The sequence below is a fragment of the Rhipicephalus sanguineus genome, chromosome 3, assembly GCF_013339695.2.
Source record: "Rhipicephalus sanguineus isolate Rsan-2018 chromosome 3, BIME_Rsan_1.4, whole genome shotgun sequence".
NCBI classification, from domain to species: domain Eukaryota; kingdom Metazoa; phylum Arthropoda; class Arachnida; order Ixodida; family Ixodidae; genus Rhipicephalus; species Rhipicephalus sanguineus.
The window spans coordinates 169,310,513-169,328,842 of record NC_051178.1 but is presented as its reverse complement, the minus strand read 5'-3'; the positions used below and the strand labels follow the sequence as shown (position 1 = coordinate 169,328,842).

At 51.3% G+C, this 18,330-nt stretch overlaps 2 protein-coding genes across 2 annotated transcripts; both read right to left on the bottom strand.

The window, feature by feature from the left end:
* Positions 1 to 3,751: 3,751 nt before the first annotated feature.
* Positions 3,752 to 4,513, bottom strand: LOC119386075 (uncharacterized protein K02A2.6-like). Its single transcript, XM_037653424.1, has one exon. It carries the CDS (start codon positions 4,511 to 4,513, stop codon positions 3,752 to 3,754), a length of 762 nt encoding a protein of 253 aa, XP_037509352.1.
* A 3,857-nt stretch (positions 4,514 to 8,370) lies between these two features.
* Positions 8,371 to 9,615, bottom strand: LOC125757704 (uncharacterized). Its single transcript, XM_049413599.1, has 2 exons — positions 9,548 to 9,615; positions 8,371 to 9,391 (listed from the first exon to the last, which is right to left on the bottom strand). The coding sequence occupies exons 1-2, from the start codon at positions 9,600 to 9,602 to the stop codon at positions 8,376 to 8,378; spliced, it is 1,071 nt and encodes a 356-aa protein (XP_049269556.1). The 5' UTR covers positions 9,603 to 9,615; the 3' UTR covers positions 8,371 to 8,375.
* Positions 9,616 to 18,330: the final 8,715 nt, after the last annotated feature.

Below are 18,330 nucleotides of genomic sequence, written 5' to 3'. Positions count from 1 at the left end.
TGTGTGCGTGCGTGCGTGTGCGTGTGTGTATGGGGGGGGGGGTCCCCTGGGGTATTGTCGGCGTAGGGAAAAGTGGGGGAGCCAGCTTACCGTAGTCGAGGCGCCTGCGCGTGGTTCCGCGGAGTCCTCGAACGGCGCGACTCATCGTCGCGAATCTGGTGTTTGATGCGCATAGGACAGAGGACACAGAATCACAGCGCTAGAGGCCGCAGAGAGTGAGTGAAGCACCGACGTGCTAACCCACCGAAATCCTGTGTGGTGGCCTTCCACTGCGCATGAATGGTCTCGGGCCTCAAAGTGACGGTGACAAAGTTACACTTTGGTTCATCCATTGGTTCTATCCGTTGGCAATGATCGCCTTGTCGCTTTCAGCGTACGCTTGCCGCGTGCCGCGTGCAGCGTCGTGCATGCCGCCGGCAGCTATTGACAAATGGCAGGGAAGACCTAGGACCATAGGCGTGCGCAGGGTTCCTCATTAGGGGGGGCGAAGGTTAATCGCAAGCGCCCCCCCCCCCATCCTACTAAGTCTATGTATGGGGCAGATTTTGCGCCCCCCCCCTTATGTGACTAGAAGGGTCAATGTACGGGGCAGATTTTGCGCCCCCCATCTTAGATGATTAGGGGGGAGGGGCGGCCGCCCCCCCCCCTGCCCCCCCTCTGCGCACGCCTATGCCTAGGACCGAAACGCAGTGGACGCGGGTGCCGCCAACGTTACTAGAACAAACTTGTTTGTTCTAGTAACGTTCGGTGTCGCAGTGGCGCCTGTCTGATGCCTTAGGTGGTAGGGCAGGCATCCATTCAACATATTAGTTATCTCCGTGGCTATCAGTCTAAAAATTTTATTACAGTTCACTTCGACAGCCGCCGCAACGATAATGTCTGTCATGCAATAAACAATACGCGTACATCCAGCGCTACATATATATATTCTTGTTGCGCCCGCTGAGCCTTGTCCTCGCCCCTCGGTTGACTTTGTTCCTATTTTTATACAACATGGCAGTACCCTCAAGCGCTTCCATGAAACGGCTCTTAAGCATCGGAAACGAAGTGCTGACGAGAAAACAGATTCGTTTGTCGGATACCATCATCGAGATACAACTCTTGCTGAGTGCGAACAAGGGACTTCACTAAGTTGCGAATGTATATACTGGACGTTATTTTCTATTCACAATTCAATATTGAATCAGCACTCATTAAACGCCCATGTATTGTTCCTTTTAATGCGGTTTGCTTTGCAAGATCGGGCTAGTTGGTAAGTTGGTAAGGTGCTTTAATCACAATGGATCCTGTGCAAGAAACGTATATATATATATTGATGCATATGTGGAAATTTCTATTTGAATATCTGAAGCGTAACATTCTGACTGCGCATTTGGACGTGGAAAGTGCCATATGTGCTGTACTTGTTATAGACGAGCACGAAAGTTGCGGTTAGACATGTGTGCATAGTATGGCCGGTGGTCTCTAAAAAGCCTTGTCTAGGAGCGTTTCTTTAGATTCCCTTTATCTACATATAACCTGGTGCCGCCGATGTCACATTCGTAAAATCTATGTAGCTCGATGTGCGCTTTAAATTTCTTGCTTTGTCAGGACTATCTGGCAGTGTCATTTGATTAACATATTGAAGATACTTAGTACAACTTGGCATGCACTCCAAAAAGCAAACTCGCTTTCACACACGCTTACACTCAAGAACACACCCCGCACACGGTGCCAAGTTGCGCTAAGTACCTTCAACATGACAAGTAACTAACTAGCCCGACAACAAGTTCTAAAAGCTATTTTGATTAAAAATCCAAATGTAACGTTAATGTAACGACACGTTCCAATTTTCGAAATGTAACTGGAACGAGTTCCTTTCACGCTAAAGGAACCTGTAACGGGAACTCGTTCCAAGATTGGGAAGGAACGAGGAATGACATTTCGTTCCTGTTTTAGAGGAACGTATACAACACTGATCTAAATACACCGCCTCTCACATGGAAGACGGGTCGTGTCATTAAGGCATTTCCGGGAAAAGACGGTATTGCGCGCTCCTTCCTGATACTGCTGTCGAACGGTCAGCAAGTCCAACGTCCCGTGCAGCGGCTCTACCTCCTGGAGGCGCACTCATGCAACGCGGCCGTGGGAGTGTGATGAAAACTGAAGAGGACGATGCGCGGCAGAGCGCGTGGGCACGGACGGGGAGAGCGCCGCGAGAGGAAAGAAAGAAGAAGTTGAGTTCGATGAATAAACCGTAACCGAAGGGGACATCAATCTCACTGTCTTCTATATACGCCAACAAAATTGAAAAATTTCGGGGGGGGGGGGGTTGAACCGCGCAACCCCCCGCCATCTTGGCTACGCCCCTGCTCCTCTCCATAACCGGTTCTCCCCTCGCCTACTCAACTCCCACTCAAGGCGAGGAGAGCGAAGAGACAAGAATAAAGCAGTTGAGAGTTGGGATTCACGCCGTTCGGTTGTCTTTCTCTACCGCTCGCACACGCGTTCCAACAGTGGTGACCCGAACGAGGCTTATAGCCGTTTCAACATATCGACGCCATGCAGACCGCAACTGACGCACCAGCCATTTCCACCGTCGACATCAAGCTCCTGCCGTTTTGGTCAGCGGACCCGCAGCTTTGGTTCCTGGGGGTGGATCGAGTCCCAATTCGCCGCTCGTCGCATTACTGCCGACCTAACAAAGTATCACCATGTGGTCGCTAGCCTCCCACCAACAACAGTGAGCGAAATGCACGATGTACTAGTCGCTCCACCTGCAGAGAACGCGTACACAACGCTCAAGCACCTGTTCATCAGACGTCTCACGCCGTCAGAGCCTCAGCGACTGTAAAAGCTACTGCACGCGGAACTCGGCGACCGGACCTCCAGTCAACTATGCGCCACACGAGGCAGCTACTGCATACGGCCGACTCTGCAACCACCGACGCTGACAGCAGACTGCTTCGCGAGCTCTTCTTGCAGCGACTTCCCACGAACGTGCGCATGCCTCGGCTGCCAACAAAAACAAAGACCTTTTTCAGCTCGCCGAGCTCAAGGATCTGGCTGTCGCTGTGCCGTCCATCGCGGCACTGCAGGCAGCCGCGATGCCTGCAACGAGCTGCAGGACACCCGAGAGCAGATATCCCGCCTCACCGACGCAGTCGCAGCGATACAGGCACCCTGAAGAGCACCGCGGCGTTCTCCAGCGCAACAAAGAACCTGTTGTAACACAAGAATCACGGCAACGCTGCTCGCAAACGCATTCCTCCTTGCGATCATGCGGGAAACGACCGCGGCCGGCACTGAGGGCGACCAGTGTCCCGGACACCCCAGAACGTCGTCCATCAGTGTTTTTCCTCACCGACCGCTACAGTGGCCTGCCATTCCTCGTGGACATCGGCGCTGAGGTGAGCGTGTTGCCTGTTCGGTCATCAGATCGCCGTGTCCCCAGTGCGTCTCCCTGATATAAGTACAGATAGCCGGAGACTAGAAAGCAAAATGAGACATCGCGCTACGAGAGCCCAGAACGAACTAACTCTTTATTTTCCCGCGTCCCCATCTTTCAGTCCCCAGGCGTGACGCCACAACACACAAAGCAACAGCGCCGCGCGAGGGCGCTGCGTGTTAGCTATTAACATTGTGACACTCCTCCCTTCTTAAGAAAAATCACTACGGGGAGTACCTAAGCACTGGTTACCTTGATATTTTGCTGCGTCGCAACATTGGTGTGCAAGGCGCCGCCACGGAGTCACTCCCCGCATGAACACAGCTACAGTATTACTGTTGCTTGCAGTAATGTCAGTGTTTTGGCACAGCCCCTCTCAGGCGAACTTGTAGACGGCTCGACAGCCTCTTGCTCCGGCATGTCCGGAACAGTTGATTCAAGGAGAGGAGGCTGCTCCCGTTGTGGTATGGCCGCAGCACTAGCATGGCGAAGCGCATCCGTTTCAGACGTAGCCGATGACCCTGTCTGGGCAAGACGCAAGTGGTCACCGTGTCGGTGCCATATAGACCTATCGTCGAGAATGACGCGGGCCGACGGCGGAGTGACGTCGACAACACTGGCCCGCACCCATGGTGCTCCCTGTCGAAAGTTTCGCGCATACACGCTGTCTCCTTGTTGCAATGACGGAGCCTGCCGGGATCCTCTGTCGGCATACAACTTCTGCTTAAGTTGCCTTAGAAGTGCCGACGTCTGCAGGCTTGGCCGCAAGACATCCAACGGTGTCTTGAAGGCTCTGCCTGTCAGGAGTTCGCGTAGTGGCCGACCCTTTACTTCGTGAGGTGTAGTCCTGTAGTGGAATAAGAATCGGGACAGTTGTGTTTGGAAGTTGCCCGACCCAGATTTCTTGAGTTTGTTTTTGACAGTCTGTACTGCTCGTTCTGCGGCACCGTTGGACGCAGGATGATACGGCGGTTCCAGCATGCGGCGAATTCCATTTCGTGTCAAGAAGTCCAGGTACTGTGCACTGGTAAAAGCAGGACCATTGTCCGCTATGATGTCGGGGAGGCCGTGCTGGGCGAATGCCATTCTCAAGGCGCAAATGGTAGCTTCTGCTATGTGGAAGACACAGGGAAGACTTCTATCCATTTCGAGAAGGCGTCCACTATAACTAAGAATGTATGCCCTATAGAAATGGTCCCCCGAAATCAATGTAAAGCCTAGACCAGGGTCGCTGTGGAAATGCCAGGGTGTCTGCTGCACTGGCTGGGCAGCTCGATGTTGAGCCTGGAACGTAGCGCAGCTCTTCAAACTGTTTGCAATGTCATTGTCAATGCCTGGCCACCAGACATCGCTCCTGGCGATCATCTTGCTCTTCTCGATAACCGGGTGGTTGGCATGGAGTACACCAAGTACCTGGGTCAGCAATTTTTTCGGAATCACGACTCTTGATCCCCATAGGCGTGCGCACAGGGGGGCGGCCGCCCCCCCTAATCATCTAAGAGGGGGGGGCGCAAAATCCGACCCGTACATTGACCCTTCCAGTCACCTAAGAGGAGGGGGGGCGCAAAATCTTCCCCATACATTGACTTAGTAGGGTGGGGGGGCGCTGCGAAGAACCTTTGCCCGCCCTAATGGGGAACACTGCGCACACCTCTGTTGATCCCCGTAGTAGACAGCCTTCATGGAGACAGTTCCGCACTTCTGGCATTGAAGGGGTTCTACTCTGGTCCCGCTGGGAGGCATTCTCCTTTCAACACAGATAGGACAAAATGGCTCAATACTGGATCGTCCCTTGTGGCTCGTGCTACAACAGCTGGTGAGAGGAGTTGTGGATATGCCTCCTCCAGCATGAAGATCTCAGCAGGGCGAGGAAATGCAGTGCAGTCGTTGGGCAGCGGCAATCTACTGAGCGCATCGGCCGGCATGCCCGAACTCTTTGCCAGGTTTGTAGACAAGTTTGTAATTGTACGCGGAGAGCTTCCGAGCCCATCTGACCATTCTTGGCGAAGCTTGCGCAGGAACAGGCTTGTTGGCACCCAGAAGTCCAAGTGGCTTGTGGTCAGTGTGTGCTTCAAACGGTATGCCCCACGAGTACTGGTGGAACCGATCCACGCCAAACACCAAGGCCAGTGCTTCCTTATCAAGTTGACTATAGTTTTGCTCTGCTTTTGATAAACTTCTCGAAGCAAAAGCAATTGAACGTTCTCGGCCATCGGCGTCTTTGTGCGCCAAAACTGCGCCTATAGGGAGCTTGCACGAACGGCGGCGACGCTATGCACTCTGGGTAGGCAGCCATTTTTTTGTCAGAGGTGGCCGAGGAGTGCAGCAGCGCAGTCGTGTTTGCGAGCGTTGGCATAGCTTTCAGGCGTGATAGAGTGCGAGCGCGACGCAAGTTCAACTCCAAGGAGTGCCGTGCACCATGTCAGCATCACCGGAAGATTACACCGCAACGCTGTGCCAAAAGGATCGCGAGCGGTACGAAGAGAAGATGAGGCTTTGCGGACTGGACCCATTCGCGCTTCGTGCGGGCGACTGTGTTAGCGACGTGGACTTGTGGCCGCGCGTCGACAGCTCCGACATTCATGAATTTCTCGTGCTGAGGACGAGTTTATTACGCGGGAGCAGCTAAAGTCGAGAAAGGCACTCGAAGGCCACAACTTTGTGACGAGTGGCTGGGTGCGGGAGCCGTGGGTGAAAAAAGTCGCCGCCGACACCGTGATCGTCGTTACTCAAGTAAGACGTGTTAAATTATTTGATTTTGCCGTAGATGCTAATGTTTGTTTCTGTCCAGGTTAACCACTCCCAGAGCATTAACAAGCCCCCCGTCGACGTCTGGTTCATGGGCAAGAGTGATGGCGAGGTCCTTGCCGCGCACTGTACATGCATGGCCGGGAACGGCGAAGCCTGCTCTCATCTCGCTGCGCTGTTGTTCTATGTGGAGTACGGCGTTCGTGCGCGAGATGAGCGCTCTTGCACTGACGGCCCCAACAGCTGGCTTCCTCCGCTCGTCAAAAAGCTTCATGCGCGTCCAGTGGCTGCAATGGACTTAGCATCGTCCGCAATGAAGAAGCGTCGTCTTGATGGAGACGTCAACGCTGTCGCATCACAAAATTTACCTCCACGACCTGTGGCTCCGGCTCCTACAAAAGAGGAATGGAAGAACTTTTTCGACCCCCTAATTGAATCAGGGCACCGACCTGCAGCAGCAAGCACAAACCCGTGCTACAGCGATCTTTATGTGCCGGCGGTAAGGAATTGCCCAGGCGCTGACTTGCGTCGGCTTTACGACAGATCCGTATTGACCCTTACTCACCAAGAGCTTTCAGAGAGGTGCCGTCAGATTTACTCTACACTGCGCGTAAATGAGAAAGCTCAGAGGAGCATAGAGGCAAGAACAAGGAAGCAAAGCATGAGTGTAAAATGGTATGCTTATCGAACGGGCCAAATCACAGCATCCACACTTTATGATGTATGTCACACAAAAATCGAGGCACCATCATCAAGCCTTGTCAAGAAAATTTGTTACCCCCACGAGACCAAATTTTCATCACCGCCAGTGAAGTACGGAAAACAAAATGAGCCAAAAGCACTACATGCGTACAAAGTGCACGCGAACAGAAGTCATCAAAACGCACAGTTTAATGAAGCAGGGCTTCTGGTTTCCCAGCAATGTGTTTTTCTTGGTGCCACGCCAGACATGCTCGTTGAGTGTTCATGCTGTGGAAAAGGCCTTGTTGAGGTCAAGTGTCCTTCGTCAGTGAAAGATGGCAAGCTGAGTGACCTTCTGCTTGGCAGTAACAGTTTTGTCACAGAAAACAAAGGTGCATTAGAGCTAAGAACTGCACACCGTTATTTCTACCAAGTGCAAACACAGATGTATGTGTGGCAGCGGCAGTACTGCGATTTTGTGATTTGGAACAAGGACGACATAAGCATACAAAGGATTGCAGCCGATCAAGCATTTCTGGCCCCGCATCTTGATGCTGCTGAAAATTTCTTTTGCAGGGTTCTGTTGCTCGAGCTTGTGGCACACTGGTTCACAGCACAGAAGGAAAACATGGCAGCGACAAATGAACTGGCACCTGCAAGTGCGTCTTCGGATCAAGGTGCTGATGACCCAAATACGAGCAATGTATTCTGTTTATGCAAGGGCCCAGAGGAGGGCAAAATGATTGCCTGTGATGGTTTAAACTGCGCAGTCGTATGGTTCCACTTCAGATGTGTAGGCCTAAAGAGAGCGCCTAAAAGTAAGAAATGGTACTGTGACCAATGCAAATGAGTGATTACTTATGGCCACAACATCACTCAAGTTCGGCTTAAATTTTTTATTTTTATTTTTATTTACAAGATACTGCAGGCCCGTCTTGGGCCCTAGCAGGAGGGGCAAAAGTGTACTCGTAAAGGCATACATAGACACATTTACGCACAGTGCATTGAAAGGAAAGGAATTAATACCCGAAATGAATTCACACAAGGAACTGTAATGAGGATCTAGAGCATGTTCATGTTGGATGTTACTCTGAGCACAATGTGGTAAGGTGCATTTCAGAATACAAGGATAAGTGATGCAAAAATATGTGAATAAAAAATTTTTTTGAACACACTCCAGAGACTTGCATTGCGTTTTATTAATGACAGGCAATAAAACGCAGCACACATGCACCACAAAACATATGCAGGGTATTTACAAACGAACTTAATATGTATTGATGGGCTAGTTGGTGAGCCATGATGTATTATGAAGCAGCGCACATAAGGACACAACACGCACACAACAGTTAACTGACACAAACACAAGTGCTGTACTGTAACTTGATGCTTTACTGCTTAAAAGACCCCCCTTATTAAGACAGCACTTGTGTTTGCGTCAACTTTTTTTGTGCGTGTTAGTGGCCTTACGTGCACTGCTTCATAATTACAAACTAAGCCTGCAGCTCCTGCGATAAGGTCACTCAAAAGGCACAACCGAATTACACAGATTCGTGAGGGCACAGCAGACGCGGGCAATCTTGTCAATTTGACACTCCCCATACGCATTGACTCGTAGTACTTCAACTGGCAATGAACCCTTAAGTATGTTGCACTTGTTTCTCACCATGCCGATCACTCTTTCTACGTGTATTCGTACGTTTGCTATTTCTCTAGTTTTTTCGACGTCTTCACTCGAAAGCTGACGCTTCCCTTTAGTGAAGGCTGGCATAGCAAGTGTTGCATGACACATGCCAACGCTCTCGGCAATCAAAAATCCTCGGTCTGCAAGAACTACATCACCATACTCTAGAAGATCAAGAACTCCGCATTCTTCAGTGATGTGTTTGTCACTGGCACGCCCACCATGGGCCTTTGACAGAAAAGACACGGCACCCTGAGGACATATTCCAACCAGAAACTTGACTGTGTTGCGATGCTTATAATGAGACCACGTCTCAGCACGAGGCAAGTAAGAGCTCGGACGGTCAATAAAGACTTCGAAACAATCAAGTATGACGCGAACCTTGAGGCCAAAGTTGTCTACAAAGGCCACAGGCATCGTTTTCATTAATTGTTCTTTCTCTGGCCAACGAACAAGGGGTCCAATTCTGTCAACGAACAGATCGAGCCATTTATCAAAAATTCTTGATGCTGTTGACAGCGAAACATCAAAGCGAAACGCTAAATCCTGGAATTGGCATCCAAGCCGCAATCTCATCAGAAATAATACCATTTCCTGAAATTGTGTCAGCGAGTTTCGTCCTGTGTGCGACATGTGGCTCTTAACTAGCTCAAACAGCGACATAAGCATAACAAATGATGGCAGTCCAGTGTAAAATGTGACCTTGTCGTCTTTGCCTTGCAAGGCCTCCTTGGTAAAGCTCGCCGATGAAGCTGAAGCCTTCGTTTCTTTAAGCTCCTCTTCCAGGCTGGAGATACGTGCTTGCATGTTGTCAATTTCGCTTCCACTGAGTTCAGTCTGGCAGGCAGCTTCTGATAAAGATACAGAGGAAAGAAAAAGTCATGTTTTTTTTTCACATCACTACTTTCGCACTTGCTTCTGGGCATACAAATTGCACTGTAGCAATAAAAATAATCACAAAAATAGTGTATGTTATTTCAAGGTGGGCAAATTTCAAATTCGCGTACCAAGTGCCAAAGGGGTCGGTTCGATTTCTGCGTTGTGTGTCGGAGAGTCCCTCATTGGGTCAGGCTCGTCACTGTCGCCAGGTTCGTCGGCATGGTGTAGAACCCCATCACCTATGGAAGGAAAGACAAGGCTTTCAGAATTTCCAAAACACACGCATAGCCCGAAACCGCGCGCAAACAAGAGCTCAGGCTTGTTTACCTGTGCGTTGTGAGCGTTCCTTGCGACGGTGGTAGCGGGACTCGTTTGGCGATGAAAACCCGTAACCTAGGCTCATCGACGGCGCCCAGTCGGGGTTGCAGTCGTCGAACAAGTGCGACGGTCGACCTGGGAGGTCATAAGTATGAGGGTTTTACGAAATTGCATGACGAGCACGAAAACATTCCTGCACTGCAAATGCTCTCGGCGTCAACACATGCTCAGTCTGTCAATCGCTTTTTTTTTAAATAAACCGCAATTGAGCTTAAATGACAACCGGTCGAGTAGATTGATTCGTCATAAAGTGTTCACGTACCTGACACGAAGTGGCGAGAACAGACGAAATAGTTGTCGGCGTTAGCTTCTTGAATGCCGCGTCTGTTGACGCGCGACAACCACTCACGCCGCCGTCGCTCCGACAGCTCCTTCGCCTTCCCGCACTCGTGTAAGCGCACCTTTGGAATTTTGAAGAAACTGTAGTCTTTCGTATCGGTCTTTAGCTTCTTCGCCTTGCTCTGGCTGTAACTATTGCAGCCTACAATTACACAGTGCACCATAACGCCTACAGGCAGTGCCGACGCCACGAAAACGACTGCGCCGCCTCGGCCACCTCTGACAAAAAAATGGCTGCCTACCCAGAGTGCATAGCGTCGCCGCCGTTCGTGCAAGCTCCCTATACCGTAAGGTGATGCATCACAGCTGCTGAGACATACAGGCCTGTCTGGGCGAAATGTACAAGAACTGGAGCTGAAGTCACCAGATGCTTGCAGTGAAAGCATCTGGTCCTTTCCCCACTGCCACTTCTTTCCATCACCAAGAAGCAAGTTCAACGGACGGAGAACTGCAGAAAGGTTGGGCAAGAAACGCCGATAGAAGTTGACGAGTCCCAAGAAGCTTTGAAGTTCCTTGACATCTTGTGGCACAGGAGCATGCAGAATGGCAGACACCTTGTCCATGTTCGGGGAGAGGCCTTCCTTACTGATAATGTGTCCGAGATACTCAACTTGGGGTATGAAGAAGTGGCACTTCTCGAGTTTCAACTTGAGGCCAGATTCTTGAAGTTTGCCTAGTACCGCACGGAGGTTGCGACAGCGATCGGCATCATTTGAACCAGTTATGAGAATGTCGTGAGAATAGACCGCTACATGTGGCAGACCCCTGAGCAAGTTCTCCATCTCGCGTTGAAAAATAGCTGGAGCAGATCAGACCCCAAAAGGTAAGCGGGTGTATTGAAACAACCCCATGCGCGTCCAAATCGTGACGTACTCTCTAGAGGTCTCATCCAGGACGACTTGCTGGTATGCGTCACGCAATTCCAACTTTGTAAATTTCTCCCCTCCAGCCAGCACAGCCCACAAGTCCTCAATCCTTGGAATAGGGTAGCGTTCCACCGTTGCGACTGGGTTAATGGTGATTGTAGTGAATGAAGGGAATTTCTGAAAGAAATTTAGATGTTTGTGAATTTTGAGATGTTTGTGCGGAATTGTGAGGGTGAAGACGACGGCGACATGAAGGCGAGCCAGGGACAGGTGGCACGCGCGGCGGAGGCACAAGAGAAAAGAAGACGAAAAGCCGGCAGATCCCACGTTTCTTGGCCAATCCCCCCAGACTGGGTGTGAGCCATGCATCAAGGAAATCATCATCATCATCATCATCATCCCACGCATTGTGGGAATCGATGTAATGCGAAACAGCCAGCAAAGAGCTGCATACATCGTCTTGTATGTCATTGAGGAAAATGCGTGTCATGGTTTTCATGTTAACTCCTATTATTTATGTTCGTCACACAGTAACGTCGCGCAATACCAACTTCGGGGTCGTTCAAGCTAGAGAATCGGCCGCCAACGCCCCATGAGCGTGGCACGCAAGTCATGCTGTACATGACATACGTGTCATGACTTTCATGTTAACTCGTGTTATTTATGTTCCTCACACGGTCACGTCGCAAGATACCAATTTTGGCGTATATCAAGCTAGCGAAACGGCCGCCAGCACCCCATGAGCGTGGCACGTAAGTCATGCTGTACATGACATGCGTGTCATGATTTTCATGTTAACTCGTGTTTTTTATGTTCGTCACACAGTCACGTCGCGCAAAACCAATTCCCGGGTAGATCAAGCTAGCGAAACGGCCGCCAGCGCACCATGATCGTGGCACGTAAGTCATGCTGTACATGACATGCGTGTCATTATTTTCATGTTAACTCGTTATTATGTTCGTCACACAGTCACGTCGCGCAATACCAATTTCGGGGTAGATCAAGCTAGCGAAACGGCCGCCAGCGCCCATGAGCGTGGCACGTAAGTCATGCTGTACGTGACATGCGTGTCATGATTTTCATGTTAACTCGTGTTTTTATGTTCGCCACACACGCGCAATACCAATTTCGGGGTAGAGCAAGCTGGCGACATGGCCGCCAGCGCTCCATGAGCGTGGCACGTAAGTCATGCTGTACATGACATGCATGTCATGATTTTCATGTTAACTCGTGTTATTTATGTTCATTACACAGTCACGTCACAAGATACCAATTTTGGTGTATATCAAGCTAGCGAAACCGCCGCCAGCGCTCCATGAGCGTGGCACGTAAGTCATGCTGTACATGACATGCGTGTCATGATTTTCATGTTAACTCGAGTTTTTATGTTCGTCATACAGTCACGTCGCGCAAAACCAATTTCGGGGTAGATCAAGCTAGCGAAACTGCCGCCAGCGCCCCATGAGCGTGCCACGTAAGTCATGCTGTACATGACATGCGTGTCATGATTTTCATGTTATCTCGTGTTATTTATGTTCGTTACACGGTGACGTCGCAAGATACCAATTTTGGTGTATATAAAGCTAGCGAAACGGCCGCCAGCGCACCATGAGCGTGGCACGTAAGTCATGCTGTGCATGACATGCGTGTCATGATTTTCATGTTAACTCGTGTTATTTATGTTCGTCACACAGTCACGTCGCAAGATACCAATTTGGTGTATATCAAACTAGCGAAACGGCCGCCAGCGCACCATGAGCGTAGCATGTAAATCATGCTGTACATGACATGCGTGTCATGATTTTCATGTTATGACTTGTCATTTATGTTCGTCATACAGTCATGTTACGCCATACCAATTTTGGTGCACATGCGATGAACCAAGCGACCAGGAGAGCACAAAGTCGTAGGCGGCTAGATAGTAGATAGATAGATAGATAGATAGATAGATAGATAGATAGATAGATAGATAGATAGATAGATAGAATAGATAGATAGATAGTAGATAGATAGATAGATAGATAGATAGATAGATAGATAGAGATAGATAGATAGATAGATAGATAGATAGATAGATAGATAGATAGATAGATAGATGCGCTCAAAGTCGCAGAAGTTCGCTAAGAAATGCTTCGCATTTAAAAAGAAGAGAGGCGCGTGTGGAACGCGCAGAGGGCTGAGCGAAGCAAGCCGAAGGACACGCCGGACCAGGGCGCTGTCCGAGAAGTTGTCGTGGCCGTGCTCAGCGAGGACTGGTGCTTGCCTGGTGTTTCGGGCGTTGGCGGTGGCTCCAGCGAGGACGTGCCGGACCAGGGCGCTGTCCGGGGAGCTCCTCCTGCCTGTTGTCGGTGAGACCTGGGGAGCCGAGCTACCTGCCTGAGGCTACCGGTACAGGGGGCGGCTCCTGCTGTGTCGGCAGGCAGGCGTCACGAGTTCCAGAACACCGTCGCCACCTGGGACGGCGCAAGGCCGTGATCAAACGGGAGGCCTTCCGGAGGCCTTGTCTTGTGACGTGTCACCTGCGTGCTTGGGCTCGCCTTCGACGAGACTCGTCGCCGCACATGGACTGACCCTCCGCAAGACAACGACATCTACAAGCCGTGAGATGTTTTTTCTGTACCCTCGATCGGACATTCCGCGGTTAGGACGTTCATATTAATTTATATGTGTTTATCTCTGTGCTTGTTCTCCGTCATCGTCCCTAGAATCCCTTGTCCCCATAAATGTTTATTGAAACTTATTCGTGCGTATTCTCTTGTCGCCTGTTCCGTTGAGCCACGCATTCGCAAACGTGGCGAACTACCACTCGGTCCTTACAGTGATACCAAAGACCCCACAGATTCTGATGCGCCCATCCCTTTTTGTCACGGGAACAATGGGAGCAGCCCACCAAGCTGTCTTCAGCGGAAAAATGATGGAATCTCTTATTAATCGCTGAATTTCTTGCGTGACTCCGTCTGTCAAGGCATACGGCAGTGGGCGTGGCTTGAAGAACCGTGGTGGAGCATCTGAAAGTACATGTAGTGAAGCCGTCGCATCCTTGAACGTACCCAAGCCTTGTTCAAACACTTCAGTGTAATCTTGCACTACGCGTTTCACATCAGCAAGTGCATGAATGTCCACTTCAACTTCGGAGACGCCGATGCCCACTTCCTGCATCCAGTTGCGTCCGAGCAGAGTGGGTGATCCGTTCCCGGCCAGAAAGATCGGTAAGTGAGCCTCCTTGCCATGAAACTTTACATGGACATCAGCTTTGCCTTGTACTTTCTTTAAATCCCCGGAATAGCTTCGCAGAAATACTTGAGACGGCTGCACAGGAATTGAAGGTAGAAGCTGTAGCAAACGCGACTTGGCAACATGGGCGTAGGCAGGGGGACGCAAAAGGGGCACTTGCTCCCCTCAAGCCACACCGGCACTTGCCCCCCACCCAAGCTATGCCAGCTCTCTCCCCCCCTCCCCCACCGCGATGTAACACGGGTTTGCACGCCCCAAGGCAAAATCCTGCCGACGCCCATGCTTGGCAATGACTGAGACGCTTGCCCCCGTTTCCACTTCCACGCGGAGCGGCTTGCCGCAAACTTCAACATTGACAGTAAAAGGTGGAGGCGCCTTGGTACAGTCAACTTGCCACATGTCGAAAACTTCGTCGGGCGAAGTTGTAGCAGAGGCTTCATCCTGGTCAGTATTTACGCGATGACGGTTGCTCGCCGACAGTGAACTTCGGCCCGCGAATGAACACGGCCTGGGAGAGCTGTCGCTCTGTGATTGCTCGTCTTTTTTTTTTCGTATTGCAAAAGTTCGCCAAGTGGCCGCGTTTGTGGTAGTAATTGCAGATGGTCTTCACATGCTGGCAAGCGGACGCCAGGTGTGCATCCTCGCAGCGATAACACGACACGCCCACCGGCGCTGCCGAGACGCGGAGGGCGGAAAGGAAGGTGAGCTTGCGCTATCTCCCCTGCATCCTTCTTTGCTGCTTCCATTGCTAGAGCGGTCTGCACTGCGTCTTCGAAAGTCAGGTCCGCTTTTTCCGGCAATCTTGTTTGGACGTCTGCGTTGCTGATGCCACACACGACGCGGTCGCGGAGCATGTTTTCAAGCTCTTTACCGAAGTTGCAGTGCTCGGAAAGGCTCTTCAGCGCTGCGATGAAGTTGCTGACGGACTCTTCTTCCGCGCGAACGCGCAAGTTGAAGCGGAAACGCTGCACAACAGCAGAAGGCTTCGGGCAGTAGTGGTTTCCTAGCACCAACAGAATCTCGTCAAGAGTCTTGTCACTTGGCTGGTCAGGCTTGACCAAATTGCGAAGCAACGCATACGTTTTCTGCCCGCAGCAGCTGATGAAGACGGCTGTTCGCTTGTTTTCAGCGATGTTATTCGCCGTGAAAAATGCCTTCAGCCGGTCCACGTAGCAGGGCCAGTCATCGCCTCCTCCCTCGAAAGGCTCAAGATTGTCGAAATTTCGCATTTGGATGGATGATGGAGCGGCAAGAACTCACGAGAACATTGTTTTTATCTTCGGTGCCAGTTGATACAAGTACAGATGGCCGGAAGATAGCCGGAGACTAGATGGCAAAATGAGACATCGCGCTATTAGAGCCCAAAACGAACTAACTCTTTATTTTCCCGCGTCCCCATCTTTCAGTCCCCAGGCGTGACGCCACAACACACAACGCAACAGCGCCGCGCGAGGGCGTTGCGTGTTGGTTATTAACGTTGTGACAACCCCTTCAAGCGGTAACACAACTATTGCCACCTACGGACATGGCTCGCTGCCACTGAATGTAGGCTTAAACAGAACGTTCCGATGTATTTTCATCGTGCCAGAAGTGAAGTTTGCCATCCTGGGTGCGGACTGTTTTCGACATTTCGGCCTTCTCGTCGATGTACACAACAGGTGCCTCCATCGCGATCCCGTGTCCCAGGCGACGGTGCAGAGCAACCCCTCGAAACACCCTCCGCTGGGTCCCACTTTGCTCGGGCCGTCCGGCGCCGAACGCTTTGCTCGCATTCTCCACGAGTTTCCCGAGTTGACGAGGCAGCCGCCAGCCGGCTCTGCGGTGAAGCACGAGGTGCGCCACTACATCGCCACCAGAATCCCGCCCGTACACGCGCGGCTTCGCCGTTTGTCTCCGGAGTAGTTAAAAGTCGCCCGACAAGAATTTGTTCACATGCTGGAACTAGGGATCTTCAGGCCCTCGTCGAGTGTCTGGACATCTCCACTCCATATGGTGCCAAAGTGCACCAAGAGAGCGGCGACCATGCAGGGAATACAGGGCGCTACGCCAGACAGGTACCCGGTACCGCACATACACAATATCACGACGAGAGACTTCATGGTGCCACTATCTTTTAGAAGATCGACCTGGTGCGTGCATACCATCAGATTCCCGTTGTCCCGGAGGATGTCCCAAAGACTGCCATCGAAACGCCCTTCGGACTTTTCGAATTTCTTCTAATGCCGTTCGGCCTCCGAAACACGGGTCAGACATTCCAGCGGCCCCAGCTTCTGCCATGCCTATGTCGATGACTTGCTATTCACAAGCAGCACTCCGGAAGAGCACGGGAATCACTTGCGCATCGTCTTCCAGCGCTTAATGGAGCATGGGATGGCCGTGAACATGGCCAAATGCGAGCTTGGCGTGCCCCAGCTACCATTCCTGGGACACGTCATCTCTGCTTCAGGAGTTCTGCCTCAGCCCAACAAGGTCGAAGCCGTGCAAGCTTCGACCTTGCCAGCTTCGAGAATTTCTGGGTTTGGTGCACTTCTACCGTCGCTTCATCCCGCGCATCGCCCAAATACTCTGCATCAGCTTAAATGCTTCAACCTCTCCACAACCTGCTGGCCACATCACGCAATGACTCAGACACCCTCTCCTGGTCTCAAGGGGCAATGGAAGCCTTCCGCAAGGTCAAGGACGCCTTGGCAAACGCCGCACTCCTTGAATACCCCAGGCCCGGCGTCCCACAATGTGTAATAAATTGGATGCCTCCAACACAGCCGTTGCGGCTGTATTACAGCAGCTCGTTGGTGGAGTCTGGCGCCCGATTTCGTTCTTCTCGATGAAGCTAAGGCAGCTAAGGGTACGAACACACTGGCGGCGCGGCACTCTCCCGCCCGCCGCTCACCGCTCGCTCGATGCCGCTTTTCTCTCTTTCTCCCGCGGAGCGTCAAAATCTTTCTCCCGCCGACTCGATCGCTCGGGGACCTATTTTCGCCGCTACCGCCGGCTGCCGCGCAAGCAAACCACCAATCAGCGCCCGCTTTGCCTCCCCTTCCTTATCACACGGGCTGTCGTCATAGCAACCAGACATTGTTCTCCTCACCCGCGCAACTCCTCTCCGTCTTTCTGAGAGAAATCGCGAGCCGGCAGCAAGCCGGCGGGTGCGCGCTCCTCGACATGCCCTTTCTTGTCTCGTGATTCTCGCGCCGGCAATGTGGACAGCGTGTTGCTGCTTGCCGCGGCATGCTTCCCGCCAGTGTGCACCTGCGTGCCCCCCCCCCCCTTCCCTGAAACTTTTTGCCATTGCATACCGAGTACAAAATGACACTCGACCACACCTGCCTGCCGCGGTCCCCACTTCAGATAAATTCTACACCTGGAAGGTGTAGAATTTTTCGCCCTCACCGCCCACACCGCTTGCTTATAAATTGCTCTAGCTAAGCTCCAATGGTGGAGCGCACACAGCACGGGAACTGCGCCGAATGTCATATATACCAGAGTTCACGACTGGCATCCGCCACCCCATGTAACACAAAACCTCTAAAAGACGTCTCGAAACGGCTACGGACGGCTATAAACGTCTTGGTTTACGAGAAGATCAAGAATAGACATTTTTGCAAAATAAAGCACTTGCCTCTCAAATATGCCTGCGTACTGTTTATTACCGTTTTCAACAGCTACGACATAGCCATAGTGTATTCTGCCAAAGAAGTCCACAACGTCTACTTTGAGACATTTTTAGACATTCTGCCCATTAAACACAAAACCTCTATAAAACGTCTTTAAAACCTCTATAAACCTCTATAAAACGTTTTATAGAGATTTCGTGTTTCGTGGGTGGGGGAAGTGCGCGCACAACGACTATCTAAATGATTCTTCAAATGTTTTGTCCACGAGCGCAAAGACGCCAAAACGGCATGTCTAAAGAGCGGTGACTGTCGCTTTAGTGAAAGAAGAGACGCAGAAAACAAAGCCCTCAAAATAATTGGTTTCGCTCCGCAACGCGGGTTTCTATCAGTAGTTTGCTAAGTATATTCTTTTCAAGCCAAGGCGGCTAAGGCCGCGCAACGCTCGCGCAACAGCGAACGACAATAGAAGCAAACGCAGGC